The sequence below is a fragment of the Trichoplusia ni genome, chromosome 26 (genome assembly GCF_003590095.1).
Source record: "Trichoplusia ni isolate ovarian cell line Hi5 chromosome 26, tn1, whole genome shotgun sequence".
NCBI classification, from domain to species: domain Eukaryota; kingdom Metazoa; phylum Arthropoda; class Insecta; order Lepidoptera; family Noctuidae; genus Trichoplusia; species Trichoplusia ni.
In genome coordinates, this window is record NC_039503.1 from 2,713,114 (window position 1) to 2,736,615 (window position 23,502).

A 23,502-nucleotide genomic window follows, 5' to 3' on the forward strand; every position below is an offset into this window, starting at 1 on the left:
CTTTGATCAAGGCGTGTGCACACGATGACATCTAAGCCTCGACTGGCTAACAACGATGCATAATTTTAAATAGAGAACTCTTAAGCTCGACCGATGATTGGTCAGTTGAGCGACCAGAGACTAATCGGCTTATACTTTCGATCGAGCATAGACAAGGTGCCTTTGATCGTTTCACGGTCGAGTTAGTTTTTAATTTTACAAAGGAAGTCTTATGTTTTGTTTTGCTTTTGTTAATTATGTTGTAATATTGTGGCGGTATTAATACTATGAGTAGGTAAAGTTAATGATTTTTTTTATGTTTTACAATTATCAACGCCATTAAATCTCAATCTAAGAAAAATTTGAAGTAGTAGGTAACAGGTTTAGTAGACAGATTATAGACATATTTCCTAATGAACGTATATCAATACTAAAATATAAAGCTGAAGAGTTTGTTTGTTTGAACGCGCTAATGTCAGGAACTACTGGTTCAAATTGCAAAAAATATTTTTGTATTGAATAGACCATTCATCGAGGAAGGTTTTAAGCTATATACCATCACGCTGCGACTAATAGGAGCGAAGATACAATGGAAAATGTGGAAAAAAACAGGGCAGGTATAAATCATAACTTATATGTTCTAACCACGCGGACGAAGTCGCGGGCAACAGCTAGTTGTAGATAAATTACACCTAGCCAAACAAATGATAGCTAATCACAGAAACATTCGTTCTGAGTTTGAATCGAACCCACGACTTATAACCGCTAACCACTAACCAACAGGCCAGACATCAAGCTATAAATAGCACTGGAATTTAGATTTTTTGCAATGGCGACTTCGAAGCTATTTTCTTTGTATGTTTTTTAGATATAACAGCTTTTTCTACTAAGACCACAGCGAGAAATATGATCTCCCGATGCATCAGGATCGAATCTACAACCTTTTAGCATACAAATCCGTCCATAGAACCACAAGACTACCACGATAACTGACATAACACATTGAACATTAAATTTATGAATAATAAACCGATTCGTTCATTTTCATGTTGTTACTAATTACCCATTAATTATTTAAACGTGGGGCTGAAGCTTTATTTGGGGCAGTTACTATTGAGGAGCTCGTGGCTAAGCTTGACGCGGTTGGTCCGTAGATGGGTGATCATCTTTGTCATAACGAGTTTCTCCATGTTTAAGAAGGCACATTAAATTATGGGTCCCGGCTGTTATTCCTACATCTTTGACAGTCTTTACAGAGAGAAAGAAGATTGAAAAGTCTGACAACCAGTCTAACCAAGGAGTAACGTGTCACCCAGGTAACTGTGTTGAGGAGGTCAGATAGGCAGTCGCTCCTTGTAAAACACTGGTACTTAGCTGAAACCGGTTAGACTGGAAGCCGACCCCGACATAGCTGGGAGAAAGCTAGGCTGATGATGATGAGGGTAGTTACTATTATTTCTACATTAAGAAATTAATATCTGATGCCAGCGACAATCCCGCTATCGAAAATGAATCCACGGGAACATAAAATAGGGATAAGAACTATCCTATGTGCGTCAAATTGGCTATAAACTATCTGTATACCAAGTTTCGTTTAAATCCGTTTAGTGGTTTTTGTGTGCAAAAGGAACAAACATCTATACCGGTTTCAAGGTGTCGCTAGGTTTGAGGTCCCGGGCTCGATCCCCGGTCGGGCCAATGTAAAAATTCGCATTTCTACATTGTCTCGGGTCTGGGTGTTTGTGGTACCTTCGTTGTATCTGAATTCCATAACACAAGTGCTTTAGCAACTTATTACTACCGCATTATACGTACAAACTATATATTACACATTTATATATTTATATTACAGGGCTTTATAGCGACTGCACTGATAGCCGACTGTTTGCGCGTAAGACGAGCACTTGTGTGATCCACGAATGCTTGTCCTGAGTCTGGGTGTCGTTGTGCATGTGACTTGAATGGTTGTGAAACACGCGACACAATGACTAAATGCGGGAAAAAGAAATAGCTAGATACAAGGATCAATAGAGGATGATTACATTTCATCATTGCACGGTTCTTTTAAGGCTCAAGATTTTAATGAGTATATTTTAAAATTACCTGCTTGCTTCCTACGTAAGTTAAGTTACTAAAATGATACTCATGCTACCAGAAATAGAACGAAAATCAATATTCTAACTTAGTAATTACAGAACAATGGATCTAACTACGTGTGAAACAAGAGAAACTTTTGACAATATGGTATAGTTTTATCATCAACATGGAGTTATGATAATAAACGTATTTATAGGGATAGAACGAACAGTTTCGGACTCAACCGGAATCCTTACGACGCGTTTCCATCAGAGATGTGCGATTGAAATGTGTCGTGCGAGGATGTCCGCTGAGCCGTTTTCACAAGAGCTGACTGAAGCGAGGTATATGAAGCGATTCTATTAGTTCTTTACAAACACATCCCTCGCTGCGCATCCTCGCACGTCTCTGTTGGAGAAGCAGCCTAATCATGAGCTGACACGGCGGGATCGCGAGTCACTTCGACTCCAGTTGGGTCCGAAACTAGTGGAAACTACCGGGAGTAAAACGTTGCATCATTTATTAACAGCGACTAAGTACCGTGGTACCCGTGGTTTTCGATGCAAAGCCGTCAAAAGTCGTAGTTTGTGTAAGATTTTAAGGCTTTTATATGTAGCTTATATTATTCGTCTATGACGTAGTTTTTCATTAGTGAAATATTTTTATTACTCGGACAAACTATTGCGTCGTAAAACCGTTACAAATACTCTCATATACAATTTCTAGTGATGTCGACGATGTCGTTATAAAAATGAATTGTTAGTCTCGCTGAAACTCGAGAACGGCTTTTTTGTCTTGAAATATTTGTTTGAGTCCATCGAAGGTTTAAAAGGTGAGAGAATATGGAAAAGTTGCACAAGAAAAATTTATATATTGCCTGCATTGTTATCATCGACTGTTAGGCGGTACATTCGCCGGGACAGCTGATCCATACTAAAGAAAACACAACAATATCAAACCAAATCAATCAAAAATCTCAAAACAAAAAAACAATAACCTTTACAACCTAAAACCAACCATATACCCAAACCTTAAGTCACAATTTCGCCCACAACACTCCCCCAACAAATTATACACTAGTGCTCATACACAGATGAATTAACGCGTATATTATATACGTGTGTATGTGTGTGTGCGCCTGTAAGGATGTTAGGACATCCAATGATCAAAGGCTTCGTATAAGTTCAGTGAACAAGGATTATACGCTCAGCCTCCGTTACGTTAGGGTGTGCGCACAATGTGGCGTGACTGTGGGTTAATTCGTTCTATTTGAGTTGAGAGGGGTTTCGTTGAGATGGATTGTGGCAAGTTGCGAAGACTCTGATTGAATGAGTATGATGAAAAAATTTGTAGTTTAATCCGTACTTTCCTACTAATATTATAAATGCGAAAGTAACTCTGTCTGTCTGTTACGCTTTCACGTCTAAACCACTGAACTGATTTTAATGAAATTTGGTACAGAGATAGAGTTGACCTTGAGAAAGAACATAGAATAGTTTTTATACCTTTAACTTTTTAATAACTTTAAAGCAGTTCATCTTTGTGAATTTTTGGTGGGCGTTAATAGCACACAGTTATTTAACTAATAAAGCTATTTACGCTCGCAACTCATTTGTAAAATGTGTTTTTGTGTCAATAAAGATTATTATTTGCAATTTTAGTTTTTCAACTATTTAGATAGTTAATGAGGGTTAAATAGATTTTTAACTTTCATACCCCGTCGTCATCCTTATTGTTTTGATTTAGGGATCTGGGTCTTAAAGTAATACTACAGGTCTGATACTGGTCTAGTGCTTAGTGGCCCTGACTGCTATGCCGGAGATTTTGCGTTCGATTCCCACCTACGATAAGTGTTTTTGTGTGAAGAGCATGATCATTTGTTCTATGTCTGGGTGTAATTTGTCTATATTATGTATTTATTTAGAAATACATAACATACTTATGTATTTACTAGCTGTTGCCCGCGACTTCGTCTCCGTGGGTAGAAAATATAAGTTATGATTTATACCTGCTCTGATTTTTTCACATTTTCCATTGTATCTTCGCTCCTATTAGTCGCAGCGCGATGGTTTATAGCCTAAAGCCTTCCTCGATGAATGGTCTATTCAACACAAAAATACTTTTTCAATTTGGACCAGTAGTTCCTGAGATTAGCGCGTTCAAACAAATAAACAAACTCTTCAGCTTTATATATTAGTAGAGATTTGTCAGTTGTATAGTACTCATAACACAGACTCTGCTTAGATTAAGTCAAGATTACGTTTTGTGAAAGTTTCTTTTAAATTCAGGATATAACTTGAATACCGTCTAATGTCTAATGTTTATTTTGATTATTAATCGATTTGAAGTATTTGGAAAGGTGGCATAATTAAGAGGAGAAATATTTTTTTAGGGCTTGCTGTCAAATTTATTTTTAACCAACCCACATATTTTCTCTCAGTTTTCGGTTTCTGCTATTCTCAAGAAAAAAAATAACAGAAGAACGACTCAACTTGTGGATTTAAGCTTATGGCGCGGGGGTTTGACAAACCTAAGTCACATGCACAAAGACACCCAGAATCAGGACAAGCATTCGTGGATCACACAAACGCTTGTCCTACGCGGGGATCGAACCAGCACGTCGCTCAGTAGATAGAATCTTTGCTCGTATTCGAGTCCTTGATCGAAGTAATCGTTACGCTATGAAGGGCCACGACCCTTATCAAAACAAATAGCGATCCTCAAAACATGGTGAATGTTATGAATTAATTTTAATCTGTCCCTCCCGTGATCATTTAATCGGCTGTAAAATTATTTGATTAATGAAATTATGAGTCTGAATGGGTACGCTGTAGTGTTTATCGGTGTTAAATATCCCTGTGACAAGCGTGTCTAGTGGTAAGTGGTTACGACTGCTATGCCAAAGGTCGTGGGTTCGATTTCCGACCGGAGAAATGTTTAGTGATGAGGACGATTTTTTTCTGGTTGGGTGGAATTTATCTATATTATTTAATAATTAATTGTTAAACTATAAGTAAAAGTTGAATAATCACGGATCTAACACGTGTACGGTCGGTCCGTTGATGGGTGACCATCTATGTCATAACGAGTTGCTCTGGGTTTCAGAAGGCACGTTAAATTGTGGATCCCAGCTATTATTCCTACATCTTTGACAGTCGTTACAGGTAGTCAGAAGCTTGAAAAGTCTGACAACCAGTCTAACTAAAGGGCATCGTGTTGCCCAGGTAACTGTGTTGAGGAGGTCAGATAGGCAGTCGCTCCTTGTAAAACACTGGTACTTAGCTGAATCCTGTAAGACTGGAAGCCGACCCCAACATAGTTGGGAAAAGGCTAATTTGTTGCAATTGTTACACGAGTTTTAATCAATTACATTTGATCGTATACGATTCCAGCACAGTCACAAGTAACAGAAAACTTTTATTAAAACTTGGTACAAAAAACCACTTCTGTTTTTACGACTTGGCAAATAAGGAAAGATCGTGGTCCTTTTGCCTTATCTTAACTTTTTCTGGGAACTTGACTTATGACTTTCAGGGGGGAAACAGCAATAGAAATTGTAGTTATCGAGATTACTTTCTTAATTTATTTTTATAGGTAACTTCATTTTGTCCATACAATGAAAAATTGAAGAAAGCAAAACGTCATTTCTGAAGCATTTGACATTTATATAATAAGTCTCATGTGTAATCGATTTTCATAATATTTGTCGCAGTTAGAGCCCTATCTATGTTAATTCATTCATAGGAATTTATCTGCCGTCATAACGATTGCCGAGATAACAAGAAAATGATTTGAAGTATAATCTATACTAATATATAAAGCTGAAGAGTTTGTTTGTTTGAACGCGTTTATCTCAGGAACTGCTGGTTCAAAGTAAAAAAAATCTTTTTGTGTTGAATAGACCATTAATCGAAGAAGGTTTTAAGCTATATACCATCACGCTGCGACTAATAGGAGCGAAGATACCATGGAAAATGAGGAAAAAAAATAAAAAAACATAACTTATAATATCTTCTAACCACGCGGACGAAGTCGGATGGAGATAGTAGGAAAAGGCTTAAAGGTATGGTTTCACAATGTAACTGATCATAAATTTTGAATTTCTGTATGGGACAGTTACGGGCTGGTGTTATTAACAGCTTCGGTAATGGCGCCCAACATGGGGCACACGTGTGGTGATCAGTGCTTGTTCCCTGTAAGAAAGGCCCGCAGTTTGATAGTGATAAGCTCTTATTGTTACAAATATAAAACTATTAAACTTCCATCATTCACTGACACATATATCAGTCTATTTAGTCCGTGAAATGTCGGTCGGAACGTTCATTAGCAAAACTAATTACAAATTACGAGTTTACCGCACACAAATGGGTTTTAATAATTCATATTTGTGACAAAGTTGATTGCAACGTGCTGTCCGAAATAATTAACTACTTGGCAGTGACGCGGACGTGTTAATATCCTATTGAACGATGTTAGATTGTGGTTGGATATAGCTGTTAGCAGTGTATGGTGCAAAGTTGTATGAAGCGTCATGATTATTATGAAAAAATCTTAAGAAAAAAAATGAGTTTTTAGCATATTTGTAAAGTTTCATTTCCGTAAGTGCAACATTGAAATAATGCAGGAAAATTCTTACAAAAATACTTAAAAGCATATCTCATATCAGCTGTTGCCCGCGACTTCGTCCGCGTGGTGCCCTCGCGATGAATAATTTTCCCTGTTTTTTCCACATTTTCCATTGTATGTATAGCCTAAAACCTTCCTCGATGAATGGTCTACGTATAAACGGAAAAAGATTTTTTCAATTTGAACCAGTTGATCCTGAGATAAGCGCTTTCGAACAAACAAACTCTTCAGCTTTATATATTAAGTATAGATATAGATTGTTGTAGTGAGACTGAAATCTAGAATGAAAATGACTTCTTTAAATGAAAAAATGGGAAAATTATATAAATTATGCCAGCTATAAATTTTGTCCGTGTCTCATACCTACCCAATAAGCACACAAATTTTATTTCGTGCGCATCAGTTGAGCAATATCGATATAGTTAAATACCGTACAGCGTGACAAAATAATTTTATATATTTAACACTAGTTACATTCATTACATTAGCGACTTCGTCCGCGTGGTTAGAAGATATAAGTTATAATTTATACCTGCCTTCTATCTATCTATCTGCCTTCTATCTATCTTGTAGGATTCAGTCAGCGTTTGCAATGTAAGCGCAAAAAAAATGTTTTTTTACGACCTCACATTAGAAATCTCAAAAATAGTAGCCTATGTGTTATTCTGATGTATAAGCTATATTGTGGTAAAGTTTCATTCAAATCCATTCAGTAGTTTTTACGTGAAAGAGTAACAAACATCCATACATCCATACTTACAATCTTTCGCCTTTATAATAGTAGTAGGATTGAAATATAACTAGCTGACCTGGCAAACGTTGTATTGGGACATTAAATGGGTCTCGTAATTTTCTTTAGTCTAATGTACAAAAATATAATTTATCTTAAATTTCTTACACATTTTTCTATGAATACATGCATTTATTTATATTCTTATTTGCTTAACGATTCGAGAGCAACCCGCCCAGGGACAAATCCAAATATTTATAAAATTTAATTAAATTGCTAAAAAAAATTCAATGTTTTTTTTATCCGGGAGCAATATTTTCGGCCTACATCTTGTGGCTACGAAGTCAGCGAATGATTTCAATTTGTGGGTTGGAGATTATGAAACATAGATGTTTAATAATAAATTTAAGTAATAAAAAAATAAGATTTTTAGTTTGAAGTCAGCGTAATTTTTAGTAATAAGCAATACATTGACTGACAAAATTATCTGTTAAAGTTTTCAACGATCTGCTTATCACGGTTAATAAGATACAGCCTGATGAAAAACAAACGGACAGTCAGTGGAAGCTCAGACACACACACTACACACGACTGCACGGATAGCCGAGTGGTTGAGGTCACCACGCCAAACCCACAGCGCGCGTCGTGTCGCGGGTTCGATCTCCGCGGAGGACAAGCTTTTATTTGTGTGATCGAATGTTTGTTCTGAGTCTGGGTGTCATTGTGCACGTGATTGTTATGTTTGTAAAAACCCCGCGACACAAGGATTATTTAATCCTTGTGTCGCGATAAAGCAAAGTCTTAGTGCGGGAGTAGTTTTTTTTTTAAAGACTACACTTGAAATAGCTAATACGAAACGGGGTTTAAATTTCTGACGAAAGATTCATAGATAGCCATATATAAGAAAGGAGTCATGTGTGGAATAAATAATATAATATATAAAATATGAGGCTGCAGTACACTCTTGTTTGGTGGCCCCACCACTACCCTCCTACGCGTCAAATGAGATCCTTGTGGGTATAGTTCCCGGCCCTTTTGTAAGACAAAAACATGTCCTCCAATTTAATTTTTAATGTTTAACATTAATTATAAAACGGTGACGTTAATATTTTTTGTTTTAATAACAAAACTAAACGTTATGTGAAAACGAGCGTTGTTATAAACAAAGTCACCCTGTATTATCTCTTTGGAGTCGTCATATAGAAAATGAGCATTGAACACTATTTGTGAGCCCCACGTTGGGTGCCATTACTGAAACTGTTAAAAACACCCACTATAGGTCTCTCATACAGTTAAGGAGTATTGAACACCCACACATATGATTCCAACGGTGGGCACTAAAGAAAAGTTGTTAATAACACCAGCTTGTAATTGTCCCACTGCAGACCTCTCATAAAGATAACGAACATTAATCACGAGTGGGTGCCCCACGGTGGGCGCCATAACCAAATTTGTAAATAACCCTATCCTTCTACATATGGGAGGCTTCTTGTGGAACTGTCACAGTCCTAGTAAAAGAACTTTCATCGTCATTACATAGAAGGAGTAGTGGAGACAATTGTGGGCCCCACGTTGGGCGCCATTACCGAAGCTATCCCATTACAGCTCTCTCACACAAAATCAAACTGTTCCCCACAAACATTGGACATACTTCAAGTAAAGTTTATCTTGAGAAACGAATCTTCATATCAAAGTTTACAGCTAATAAAACCCGTGTATGGTAAATGGCTACAACTTGTGGTCCCACAAACATTTTTTAACGAGTCCACGTTCGTTCACTGAGGGCCTAGCCAACATGCATGCCTTTCGTATAGAATAGATTTCTACAAACGTTAACGCCACGGCGTTTGAAACGATAGAATAGAATAAGTAGCTAGCCAAATTACATTGGCGAAGACGATCGCTTATTCTATAATCAATGTAGAAAAAACTTAATTTTTTGTCTATGGTCAGCGTTTTCAAAAACGTCAAATGAACGTCAGGCAGGTTCGTGACGTTAGTTCGTAATAAAATTGTTAGTAAGCGGGTGAAACTTATTTGAATGTATAAGAATATTGCAGTTTGAGTTTTGTACGGAGTAAAAAAGTATGCTACAAGTTCATTTTACTATTATAATGTGAAAGTGAAGAATATGTTTACGAAAAATATGCTATAATTGGAGTTGTGGAAAAAAAAATACATTTTTAAACTGAATTAATTTTATTAATAATTGTTTAAAGTGAAAAAACGTAAAGAATGTTTTTTTTCTGAATTTGAGCGATTAAAAATTTATAAAATTATACATGATACAATATATTATGCTATAGTAACATAGAGATATATTATAGTAATTAGATGTAGCTTGACAATAACAGTGTGACGTCACCGGTCACACTCGCTCGGATTTGTTCGGGAGTTGTCAGCGCGTCTTTGGTAGTGGATAAAAGTTATTTTTTTCATTTTGATACAACTTTTCAAATATTGCGAAAAAAAAATGTTTTTCCATAAAACTTATACCTACCTACATGATTGTTCCAATTTTCAAAGAGAAAAAAAGATTCAAATACTCAATTATTACAATTCAATACAGTTTAAGAAAAGTTTATAAGTTTATATATTCTACCATTTTTTTTTTCTTGTTTATTATTGTTTAACAAGCTGTTATATTAGTTTATTCATAATATTTACAATTTTACAGAGTAAAATATTTACAAGTTAAAAAACAAAAAATAAAAAAATAATTAAATTTATTAAATCAAAGCATCAAAAAATTCATCGGCATCGCTGCCGGCTGGGAGTGTGCCCAAAAGGCTGGCAGCATTGCCACGTTGAATGGCATTCGAACATTTGAACATTTAAGGAATGATGTCCCTTCCTATTATAAAAAAGATGTTCTTCCTGATTAGGTTTTACTATAGCAATATGAGTGCAATCTATGCACCCAATTACTCCAGGCAAGCCAAACCTTCTTTGAAACCTGAAAGAACAAAAATATTTTCTTATCATAAGAATAGGAACACTTAAATGAGTGAAAACATTTTGTTCCATACTTTCTCTTGTTTAATTAAACCTCTTTCTTGCTGAGTTCTCGGAAATACTATCCATCTCGCCATGATAGCAGGGTGGTTTAACGCATCAACGACTTGTCTGATGCATCGGCTAGCTGTTCGTTGGGCTACATGCTGGGTAACACCAAAAGTCCTTTGATAGGAGCCTGTCGCCAAAAAGGTAAGAGCGCACAACACCTACAAAGACACAACCGTTATATTTGAATAAATTAGGTTCATACCGGCTAAGTTTGTAAGTCTATTCATTGCAAAATTTCTTTATGAATTACCTTAACTGTTAGAGAAATTTCCTGAGAACCCCTCAAGGAAGTTTTTACTCGTAGTTCTTGACAAAGAGACCGAAACGTAGATTTATTTAATCTGAAGTGTTGCACAAATATACTATCCGGTATAACTTCGATCGTGCCGACGCACTGATGATTAAAGTCTCTTTCCTGCTTTTTAAGCCATCTTTCTTCGTTTTGAGCGCACCACAACATATTGAGAGAATGCATTATTCAAATGAAACTGAATAATAAAAAATGATACAAAATAAAGCAAAACAGGTAACAGAATCCTCACAGCTGATTGAAGAATGACGCCATTTTCTTTTGTTAACACTAGCTAAGTACAAAGTACAAACGTTTCGTATAGTTTCTTTCTACAAAAGTTTACGCCACAGCGTTTGAAACTGTAGAATAGAATAAGTAGCTAGCCATCTTAACACGACGAAGAGAATCGCTTATTCTATAGTAACTGTAGAAAAAACATACGCTTTTGTCTATGGTGAGCGTTCTCAAGAACGTCAAAAGAACGTCAGATTGACAGATTCGTATTTGAATAAGATTTCATTATTGTATTTTCAAAAATTTAATTAATATCTTTCATTGATATAAAGTATTGTTTAATTACTTTCTTTAAATTAAACAATTTCAGTTCTTTATAGTCAATGACTGATTTTTGGAATGGGAAATCTATTAGTGTGTCTCTTATGTTTACTTTCATTTGTTGTTGTTATTTTGTTATAGTTTTTAGATTTTAGATATAGCCTCATATATTTATTCACCAGTAAAGGAAGATCAGCATATCTTACAAATAAAGATGTATCTTTATATGAGTGTTATCATTAAGCAATGCTTTTTTATTGTTTAAATAATACATTACTTGTATTACAAAAATCTTTTTTGTTTACCAGATCGCTACCCAATAAGACTTGTCGAAAATATAAGTTATGAGTTGTTAAAAAGATAAAGAAAGGTAACACCAATAAAATACAGTTTTTGTTATTTAGATTATTTTAATTATTTAATTAGATTAGGTAACACGTTTTTTTTAATGTCCAAAATTTAAAATAAATATTTCATAAATACAAATGTACACTTGAAGAAGTCCTTTATACTTTTTAACAATCATTTGAGCATGACTCCCCGCCTTGCAGTAATTCAGTTTGGTTGCCAACAGTAGAAGTAGATGCAGGGTCTGATGGAAAAGTGTTATTGTCATCATCATGCACTGCAAGGTCTAGTGGTAAGTGGATAGCTACTATAGCTAGTCCAGCTTTCAGTGCTACATTGTGTACCACACAACAAGCCTTGGTTGTGTTACTTGTTACATGTGGGTACACTAAATACAGTTCCTGGCTTGCACATGCCTTTGGGTATAATTTTCTTCCCTTAAACCTTGCCCAGCATGGGCACGAGGATACAGGGCATAAGCCAGGGACGTAGCGGACAGCCAGAATCAAAAGAAGTAAATTGTGTTTACTAAAAAGAAACAATATATTTTATGCATATTTATAGTGGTGATCTTTTTGTTTCCTATTGTAAAACATGCCTAATAACCACACTTGTTTATTGGTAGAAGTGATTAGAGATAATAATGAAAGAATGATGTGGTTATGAGTATATCATCATATGAGTACGGCCCAACTTTACTAAATGACCGTATGTGAGTTCTGCATGGGTTCACCAAACCTCTCATTTATATTGATTATTGTATGGTTACTATCACAAATCTGAAAATTATGAATAAGAACTAATTACTATGAATAATTAAAATTTAATGTATTCAGTTTAAATAAAGATTAGTTGCATCTGCCATTAGAATATTTTATTATTGATATCCTTTCCTATTATATGATGTTCTTCAACATTAGGTTTTATAATATCAATAAACTATGGCTGGGTGCCATAGTTTATTGATATTATAAAACCTATAATCACACACATTATGCTTATATTTAATTAAGTTTAATTAAACCTAGTATAATGTTTGAATCCTGTAGCTAAGAGCACAACACCTACAAAGACACCTCGCCTCTTTTAGTAAATCCGGAATCTCCAAAGTTAATGTCGTAACGTATCGTGTAATGTTTTAAATCCAAAGTTCAGCCAAAGAGTCTTCTTTAAACATAATTTTATCTAAAATGTTTGACAAATACAGTCTGGCATACCTACTATATCTTGAATCGTTCGCATGCACTGACGATTAAGGTCTCTTGACCACCGCTTAAGTCACCTTTCTTCATTTTGAGCGCCCCACAATGTATAAAATGAATGCATAGTTCAATTAAAACTGAATATTACAAAACAAAACAAGACACTAAAAAACATCCGAACAGCTGATTGTATAATGACGCCATTTTCTGTCGTAAACGTTAGGGTCTCGGCGATCGTTTAGTTTTCTATCGAACGCTACGACTCCGTTTCGTAAACGCTTGTCAAAATTGTAATTTGGCTACCGTTTTGTACAGGATGTAACGATCGGAACTGTCAAACGCTTAAGTTTCTATTCTATCGTTCAAAACGCGTTGACAAGTAGCATACTTGGCTACGACTTTTCTATTCGTTTGATTTAACCACGTGACTTAGCGTTCGGATTTTGTTATCTCCATACAATTCCTAACGTTTCGTAAGCGCTTGTCAAATTGCAGGTTGGCTACCGTTTTGTGTAATTTGTATGGGATTTAGCGATCGGATCTGTCAAACTCTTAAGTTTCTATTCTATCGTTTCGAACGATTTGATAAGTAGTATTGTTGGCTACGACTTTTCTATTCTATTGATTTGACCACGTGACTTAGCGTTCATCTCCATACAATTAGTAACGTTTCTCTTGGCGTTTGCGATCGCTACGGGTCTGTTGGCTAGGCCCTCTGTTGACCCAAAAAACTGTCGAGTGGAGCCTCATTTGAACCACACCGCAAACTGGCGTAAGTAACTGGAATAATAATTAATGTCAGACTAGTTGCTGGAATGACAAGTAGCTCGGTTTAAGTAAGAAATGTGGGACGCTGATTAAAAATGTAAAGTGGAGGAGTGTTTGGATTCGATAAGCAAGTGAGGGGTGGGAAATGAAAATAATAAAAGATCTGGTTTTAGTTGTTTGTTGAAATGAGTTACTGGCTTGTAAAAGTAGTTAAACACTGTACATATTATAATTGCGATGCCGTGGTGGGCTGCGGTTCTATGAATGGACTTGTATGCACAAGGTACAGGTTCGCTCCCAAATACAAAAACGAAAACATTTTGAGGAACCTTGGATTTCTAAATATTGGTGAGCTAGCGTGGTGATCAATCCTCAAATCTTCCTCATACGACAAGAGGCTTGTGACTAGCAGTGGGACGTTTGGCCGGTATTATTAATATTTGTATAAGGTTCAGTATTAATTATATATTTTTAGTTTTTATGTATTGTCCACAGTATAATTTATTGTTATTTTCATTTGTCAACTTAGATACGCATCGATTGCATTAGTAGTAAGTATTTTAATGGTTTTATAATGTTAAATAAATAAATAGGAAATGTAAAGAACAAATTATAAGCATCTAACATCCCTAGCTTTTCAAAGCAATGCCCTTATAAAAGCAAGCTCTATACTTTTAAATAAATTCTCTACAACCTTGATACACAGCACGACCAAGCTACGCTGCGACTAAGTTACTTTCTCGTTGGTAAGGCAAGTGGACTCGCCCGTTCGAACGCACTTTCTAGACGTTTCTCTTTAGCGGTGTTATATTGGACGTAATTCTCTGTGAGATAGTTTTTACAGTAATTAGATTCCTATCATTCTTTATCTTTTTAGTGGTTTTAATTGATTTAAGAAAACTGCAGATAAACTGGTCAAGAGCGAAGTGAGTGAGCTTAAGAAAAACTTATCGGTTGGGTGATAAGTAAATTTGAGGGCACCCACAAATTTATGACCGTAACATGCTTTGCTGAATTTCAATCTTTTTTTAGGGGCAACAAGATATTTATTTTGTAAAACTTGAGTGCAGAATTACATGCCTTAAAATTAATTAAAAAAGCTGCTATAGCAAAAATAAAATATCTGTGACAATTTTGGCTGCCTACAAATGATAAACGGACAGGCGGATAGACGGACAATCGGATATAAAAACAGACAGATAGACAAAAAAACAACGATGCTTTAGTAATACGAATTTGTATTGAACCTTTTTTGAGCAGAACCCTAAAAAAACTTACTCCAACAGCCTTTCCCAGTTTTTTACTTTAAGTTAAAAAAATAACTACTTAATACACATATAAGAATATGTCAAAATTAAGTTGTATTTAAGTTGGAGTTTGGAAAAATAAATTTTGTATGAAACGTCAAAACTTACCCTAAACCCGAAAAGCGTCAACGATTCGCATTCAATGGCACCGATTACCTTTCTTTTTCATTTCATTCATTCAACAAATGAATGAACAATGATTTTATATTTTACAAGATGTCTTTTAGTCGATCGATTTTGTGAATTCTTTTGCCAGTTTCGTCACGTAGTACCTATTTGTATATCTTGTTAGGCAATAAGAATAAGAATTATTTATTTGCACAGAACATGAGTACAAGAGATAATTTATACTTAACTAGCTGTTGCCCGCGACTTCGTCCGCGTGGTAAGAAGATATAAGTTATAATTTATACCTGCCTTCTATCTATCTATCTGCCTTCTATCTATCTTGTAGGATTCAGTCAGCGTTTGCAATGTAAGCGCAAAAAATGTGTTTTTTTACGACCTCACATTAGAAACCTCAAAAATTGTAGCCTATGTGTTATTCTGATGTATAAGCTATATTGTGGTAAAGTTTCATTCAAATCCATTCAGTAGTTTTTACGTGAAGGAGTAACAAACATCCATACATCGATACTTACAAACTTTCGCCTTTATAATAGTAGTAGGACTATACCTGTAATATACAAATACACACTTAATACGCAACGGCTAAATATCCTTATAGGAAAAACATTACTGCGGCTCTGCTATCCATCTGCCACGGGCTGTATCTCAGGAACAGTGACAGCCAGGTAATTAAGATTTTCAAAGATCTATTATTTATTTCTACTGTCGCCATAAATATTAACATAGAAGAAGAACAATTCAACTTTCTTTCCGAAACAAAGATGGTTCTCAATATGTTTTACAAATAATCACCCTTCCAAAACCAAACCGCGTTGAGCGTTGCTTAGCCTTCATTATCACTCAAGATTTTCCTTTTCTAAGGACAAAAAATGATTGGTCAGGCTAAAATAGCAAGGTAGCAAATATCTTTAATAAATCCTTTCTGTTTACTCACGCGTATTTGTCAGGATTGGGTCGCGATTTTGACTCGCCCCGCAACGTCCGCTCATGATTAAGGACTCCGGTCGGGTCCGAAACTAGGTAGGCAATCCCGTTAAATACGCGTGAGTAAACCGTTGTATCATTAAAGTTTAAATCATTACCACGAAAATTATTATAACAAGATCAATTTTTAAACCTATCGCAAAAAAAAAAATTACATCCACTAAAACTTTTGAACGGCTACATACTCAATACTCAATACTCAATACTCAATACTTTATTCATCACCATCATCAGCCCATACTCGTTCATTGCTGGATAGGCCCCAATTACACGCCATCGAGATCTACCTCCAGCTTAACTGATTTTTACAAACAAGTCTTAATACAATCGCACATAATCCACCTTTAATACGAAACACATTGAAATCACGCAATCCGTTCGGGAGCTATGATGCTAAAGACACGTCAAACTTACTTGCTTTACCTTCACATTTAAATCTATACTAATATACAAAAGCTGTAGAGTTTGTTTGTTTGACCGCGCTTATCTCAGGAACTACCGTCCAAATTGAAAGAAATATTTAGACCATTCATCGAGGAAGGTTTTAAGCTATAAACCATCACGCTGCGACTAATAGGAGCGAAGATACAATGGAAAATGTGGAAAAAAGCAGGGAAAATTATTCATCTTCGAGGGCTTCCGTTCAAAAATTCCTAACCTAACCTAACCTAAACACGCGGATGAAGTCGCGGGCAACAGCTAGTGTTATAATATAGACATTAATTAGCATAAGGTACAATTGAAATTTCACCGTCATTTTCATATACAAAAATCCCTTACAAATCAATAAAAAAAAACTAAAAAGAAACTCACAACAGCTCTTTTTTCGCGCCAAGTTTGAAAAAGGTTAATCTTTTAAAAGTTAAGTACGTACCTTCTCTCTTGTAACATCCCCCGATAATTGTAAATGCTTTCATATTGTTTAAGCATTCTCTTAATGTGTACTAACAATAGAACAGCTATGTGTAGCTATGGAACGGGGGACGGGTGAAGCCTGAAAGGAAAATGGGATAAGGCTGGAATAGTTAATTTTGAAAATTTCAAGCTTATATTTTGTTTTCTAACCATTTTGGATTGTTTTTCCCACGTTTTTAAAAACTCACTTTCTTGTTTGTTTGTCGTTCCGGTTGGAATTTTGCAACTCAATTTTGAGGCACTTCCTGATAAGCTAGCTGGCTGAAATTTTCAGGGTAGCTTCAAACCCGATGAAAATGCAATTTACAATTATAAAAACGGCAAGACCGATTTTGATAATATTATAAAACGTGGGTTTTTAAATTCGGCTGTATTTCTGTTTATCATCTCAGAGGTTCGGATTGGATGAACCGTTGCTTGTACTTTTTGGATTTAACGGCGATAAAGCTGTCATTGTGTCCCATAAAATTTTCGTCGAGTTTGCTTCAGCAGTTTTTGTTTTTAAACAATATTAGTTATTTACTGGTCTATGAAAATGAGAATTATTCTTTTTATCGAAGACTCTACGAGTGTTAGAATTAGCATTACAACATGTCTATAAATATTAAATATTAAATACTGACCAGCAGTGCAGGAAAACATCGTAAGAAAACTTAAATTCCAAATATTGGAATCTAAAATCGCGCGCAATGAGCTAGCGTCGTAATCTAGGCTCAAATTCACCGTTGGGTAGAGAAAATCAAAACTGTAATCATTAAATTCATATCTAGGTACCAAAACAAAAAAAAAATTGTATAGAGAATTTAATTATTCTTTCAGAACAATAAAGGGAGCTATTTCGAGTGCTACGTGTAACTATATTCATTCAAACGAGAAATTCACACACAGCCACATACGTAAAAGCTTCGTAGATAAATTCTAGAAAAAAGGAAATCGCTCGCCCGCTGCTAATCATCAACATTAAAAAATAGGGACCCTATACGTTAATTCATCGCATAAACTATCTGTATACCAAGTTTCGTCTAAATCCGTTCAGTAGTTTTTGTGTGAAAGAGTAACAAACATCTATACAACCATACTCAGACATTTGCATTATAATATTAGTAGAATTCTTCAAAGAAAACTATCTATTATTTACATTTTAAAACTATATTAGAGTAAACAAGGACACAAAATAAAAATCATAAACAACAAATTTAATAACCTCACTTCATGAAAGCCTTGAGGAAAAGAGACAACAACACACCTCCCCCATCAATACTTACCCCATTTTCACTTACCGACGGACCAACATACCTATACGACCGCCTATATACAGCGGGCGAACCGAAAGCTTGCCAGTCGATCCCGCGCCTCCGTCGCGACAGGACGCGCCGTAACCGCGACACACGAAAATAAATACACAATTTTATTATACTTAAGTGGCAGTGAGTGCTTAAATACAAGTGTATTCTGGACGCAGGTAAGATGGAGTTAATTTTGAGTTTATTTTTGATTGAAAAATGAAGGTTTTTTAATAGTTTTCTCTGTAAATGTAAGGTCGATTTCGAAGGTATTTTTAATTTTGGACGTTTCGGAATAACGTTTTCTGGTGTGTTTGAGTTTTTTATTTTTTTAGGGTTTTCTAAAAAGGTTGGTTTATTCTCGGGAGTTTTGTTGGAGCCAAGCTGGGTTTTTAGGGGTTTTGTGTTGTAAATAATCTTGAGGTCGGTTCCGTAGATCGGATTTATTTATTTTTGTTACATGCGGTATTTTCAATTTTCTAAAGTTGATGATAGTAAAAGATTAAAATAATAATATTTTTAACTGTTTTGAGTATTATTTTCATTTTTTTTAGGTTTATTTCTATGAATGATACAGTACAGTTGTATTAAGGGAAAATATTAATAATGAATGTTCTTTTAATATTTGCTATTCTAGAATTGCAGCCAATATTAAAAAAGTAAAGAATGACAAGAAAAATTCTCGAAAAACTTATCAATTTAAATTAAAAGCACAATAATAGAACTGCCTCATTAATTTCGTTACCACGATTACCACGCCAAGCTCATCAGCAAGTAATAACACCAGCCTGTAACTGTCCCACTGCAGGCCTCTCATACAGAGAACGAGCTTTCATCACCACGCTTGTGAGCCCCACATTGGGCGCCATTACCAAAACTGTTAACAAACCGGCCTGTATGTCACCACGTCTCATACATAGACTACAAGTTGCTCCAATTCCAACAAGTGCTTGAAACAAGTAAACATAAGATTTATCCAATCAAACAAGCAATAAAATGAAGAAGCAATTATTTTCAAAGTTAATTACATTTTAAGGAAAATCTAATTGGTATGAAATAATTAGATTGGAGTGCTTTAATCGTCTGACTAATCATGGAGCTTAACATCTGAATGTTTTGTTGAATACACAGTATTTTGTCGTAGCTTTACTGTAATAGAAGGTTTTAAAACATGTTTTGGCGTGACTTAAAAACATCTAAGTAGCCCATCAGACAGATTTCCAAAAAATATTATTCTTTTGATACATATTTATTTCTCGTGGGTGAAATGTATGGTAGTGGCTAGTAACATCACTTGCTAGTAGCGTACTGGTAAGTGACGTCACACGAAATTTTATTTTACTGTACCCGTAAATTTTTGTTCACGAGATAAAATAAAAAATATGTAAGTATGCAATATTTTTTAGGAATCGTACTGACGCACTATACTTTTATTTTTGACTAATATAGTAATTGTAGTATTTCACCATTATTCGTAAAACACTGATACTTAGCTGATACCGGTTAGACTGGAAGTCAACCCAAACATAGCTGGGAAAAGACCAGGCTGATGATGGCAACAATAAAGAAAACCCTTTACTCTTCGCTCAAGTCGTGTTAAAAGACAATTGAAGGTTCCAAAAGAAATTGAACAACAACAAAATTGGATGAAAGACATACAAATATATTTTTACTTGGTATTTATGTACATACAATTTGTATATATATATGTTATTTTATTCCATAGCATGGGAATGGAAAGATTCCACATTTTGTCAACCTTATGTGTGGAATTTTGTCATAAAGTTTACGATCCACAAGATTAAACCTTTCTTATTAAAAAGGACCATCAAATATATTTTGGTGTACAATATTTGAGTGTATTGTAAATTGATAGCTTTAGTTGGCGCGGGTTTGCTTGTGAAGAGTCAATTATAAAATCTATATCTATACTAATATATAAAGCTGAAGAGTTTGTTTGCTTGAACGCGCTAATCTCAGGAACTACTGGTTCAAATTGAAAAAATATTTAGACCATTCATCGAGGAAGGTTTTAGGCTATAAACCATCATGCTGCGACTCATAGGAGCGAAGATACTATGGAAAATGTGGAAAAAAAACAGGGAAAATTATTCATCTTCGAGTGCTTCCGTTCAAAAATTCCTGTCTTACATCTTCTAACCACGCGGACGAAGTCGCGGGCAACAGCTAGTATATTATAAATTGTCAGTCAGACAGTGATTTTCATGTAGAAAAGATATCCAAAAGGCATGTTTTTTATTGGTTTGTTCAAAAGCTGTGCTATTATCACCTTATATTTTCTGTGCTTAGGAAATAACTATAAAAAGATAAAGTACTTAAAATATTTTTTATTAATTTGTCTTAATGGTCAATGTTATAATTAAAACGCATAGTACATGCTTGTAACATATCTAAACCATTTCCATTTCAAGAACAATATTAAATAAAAATAAATATGTTTGACGACCTCCGTGGTCGAGTGGCGTACGCACCGGTTTCAAGGTGTCGCTAGCTCTGAGGTCCCGGGTTCGATCCCCGGTCGGGTCAATGTAAAAATTCACATTTGTACATTGTCTCGGGTCTGGGTGTTTGTGGTACCTTCGTTGTATCTGAATTCCATAACACAAGTGCTTTAGCAACTTACTTTGGGTTCAGAACAATGTATGTGATGTTGTCCGCATTTATTTATTACTATTTATTATGAGTATTCATAAAAAAAAATCCACTCAATTCGTGAAAATGTGTTCAAATTTTCGTGAAGATTCTCAAAAAAAGAAAACCCATAATATATCATTTAGTACCGCGAGATATGACCCAATTCCATTGAGAAAGGGCCCCATTATAATATTACAAATTGACTTTTTAATACATATTTTTGGTGAGGAAAATTGCTGCCCTGACCCCAAAAGAAGGGTGCAATGTTTATAAATTTTCATTTATTATTTTGAAAAGAGTAACTTATGGAGTTTCTTGCCGGTTCTTTTCCATAAGAGTGACACTTTGTAACCGCGCAACTAGAGTCCTTACTGTAAAGTTTCAAAAGTGCCTGGAAATCTGCATATCTATACTAATATTGTAAAGCTGAAGATTTTGTTTGTTTATTTGAACGCGCTAATCTCAGGAACTACTGGTTCGAATTGAAAAAATATTTTTTGTTTAATAGACCATTTATCAAGGGAGGCTTTATAGGACCGAAGATACAATGGAAAAAACAGAGAAAATTATTCATCTTTGAGGGCTTCCGTTGCGTCCGCTGCGAAAACGATTCACGATTGAAGATCTAGCTTCAAACCACGCGGGCAATAGCTAGTTTGAAATAAAAACTTTTGTTTTATGATATACTAGCTTTTTACCTGCGGCTTCGCCCGCGTCGAGGTCGGTCAAGAGAACTCTTCAAAAGTCCGGGTTAAAAACTATCCTTTGTTCTTTCTCAAGGTCAACTCTATCTCTGTACCAAATTTCATTACAATCAGTTCAGTGGTTTAGACGTGAAAGCGTAACAGACAGACAGTGTTACTTTCGCATTTATAATATTACTTGGGATATAGATGTGATGTGAGTATATTCATTCGACTTAAGTTCTAAATGCGTAAACCATCCGTACATCTCTTGTTAAATATTGTTTTAATCTTTAATTTTCAAAATTGTATTTTGTTGCTAGACTGGCCAAAAATGCCTAAGGCATTAAATTTGCTTTAGTACGATTAATTTTTTAATAAGGAAAATGTAGAAATTAATAAATGTGTATCATTTAGAAGTTGTATATTTTCCTGTCGAAATATATCCTACTACTATAACAAACGCGAAAGTTTGTATGTATGTTTGTTCCTCTTTTACGCAAAAACCACTGAACGGATTTAGACGAAACTTGGTATATAGATAGATTATTAACGTTTACAATAGTTCTAGGTTATAAAGGTAATATTTGGATAAGTTATAAAATGAAAATCATTTAGAAATGTAAAACTACCTTAGGTTCTTATTTTCTTTTCCTCCGACTTTAGTGTGATCCACGAATGCTTGTCCTGAGTCTGGGTGTCTTTGTGCATGTGACTTGTATGTTTTTGAAACATCCCGCTATATATGAATTAAATTCCTCAATTAGGATTTTTTTGTAAAGAAAAAAAAGACAGAATTGCATCGACATATCTTCAACCTTGGTATTTGTCGATTCCTTGCACATTGTTCAGTTGGACGTAGATAAATGTGTATTTGTAAATTGAATACGAGTGTACCGAGAGCAGGAATGTTAGGAATGCAGCCAGTTAGGAGCCGGCAGCGGTTATAATATAGCTTGCGAGAGAGGAGTGATAGCAATCCAGGGGTTTGAGAAGACAAAATCACATTTTACATTGGACATTATATTGGTTGGGAGAGTTTTGGTGATAAATAGTGCGACGTTTGAAACTAAGGGGTATCGTGTTGTCCAGGTAACTGGGTTGAGGAGGTCAGATAGGCAGTCGCTCCTTGTAAACCGGTTCTTAGCTGCATCTGGTTGGACTTGAAGACTTTTTCCAACATAGTTGGGAAAAGGCTAGGATGATGACCAGGAGTATGAAGGCAAAATATATACTATATTAAACATATATCATTTTTTTGGTGATATATCAAGTGATATATTGTAGAGCTGTTGGAAACTTATTGTTCTTTTAGTATTTCTGTCTTCGTTCAGTAACAACTAGGTGGCCTCACAGTCCTTTTTAAAGGCATACACAGGGACACAGGTCCATCAAGCAGATGGCTTGGTGATAACTTTTTACCTTAAATAGTTAGTGCATAATTATTATACTTTATTAAACACCTATTTTTAATTTAAATTCCATCCAAATTTGTTGAGCAGTTTAGCAGAAAAAAGGTTACAAATCTATATATTCAAGAGAAATTATGTTAGTGAAGTGAAAATCTTCGCCTTATTATCTTGTCCATATACCTTTTAAATACATAACTTAACTTTTATAAGGTATAACTTAAGAGAATCTTTCAAAGAAACCCATGAATATTAATTAAGGCCGTTATTTAAATTCGTTTTAACAAGATGCTACGTCGACTACGGCGTAGCGACTACGGCGTATCTACTACAGCGTAGGGTCTACGACGTAGCGTTACGAAGACTACGAGGTTCTGAGCTTTGAGTTTGATTTATATGCTTTCATGAAAAGCTGTTGGAATATAGGTTAAGCGGAGCTAGATAAGTTATGGAATTAGATGGGAGATAGCTTCAACTATTGTAGCAACGAATATT

The 23,502-nt window shown here is 35.1% G+C and overlaps 1 protein-coding gene across 1 annotated transcript; it reads right to left on the reverse strand.

Moving 5' to 3' along the window:
• Positions 1-10,153: 10,153 nt before the first annotated feature.
• On the reverse strand, positions 10,154-11,327 carry LOC113505615. Its single transcript, XM_026888405.1, has 3 exons — positions 10,728-11,327; positions 10,441-10,635; positions 10,154-10,367 (listed from the first exon to the last, which is right to left on the reverse strand). The coding sequence occupies exons 1-3, from the start codon at positions 10,950-10,952 to the stop codon at positions 10,293-10,295; spliced, it is 495 nt and encodes a 164-aa protein (XP_026744206.1). The 5' UTR covers positions 10,953-11,327; the 3' UTR covers positions 10,154-10,292.
• Positions 11,328-23,502: the final 12,175 nt, after the last annotated feature.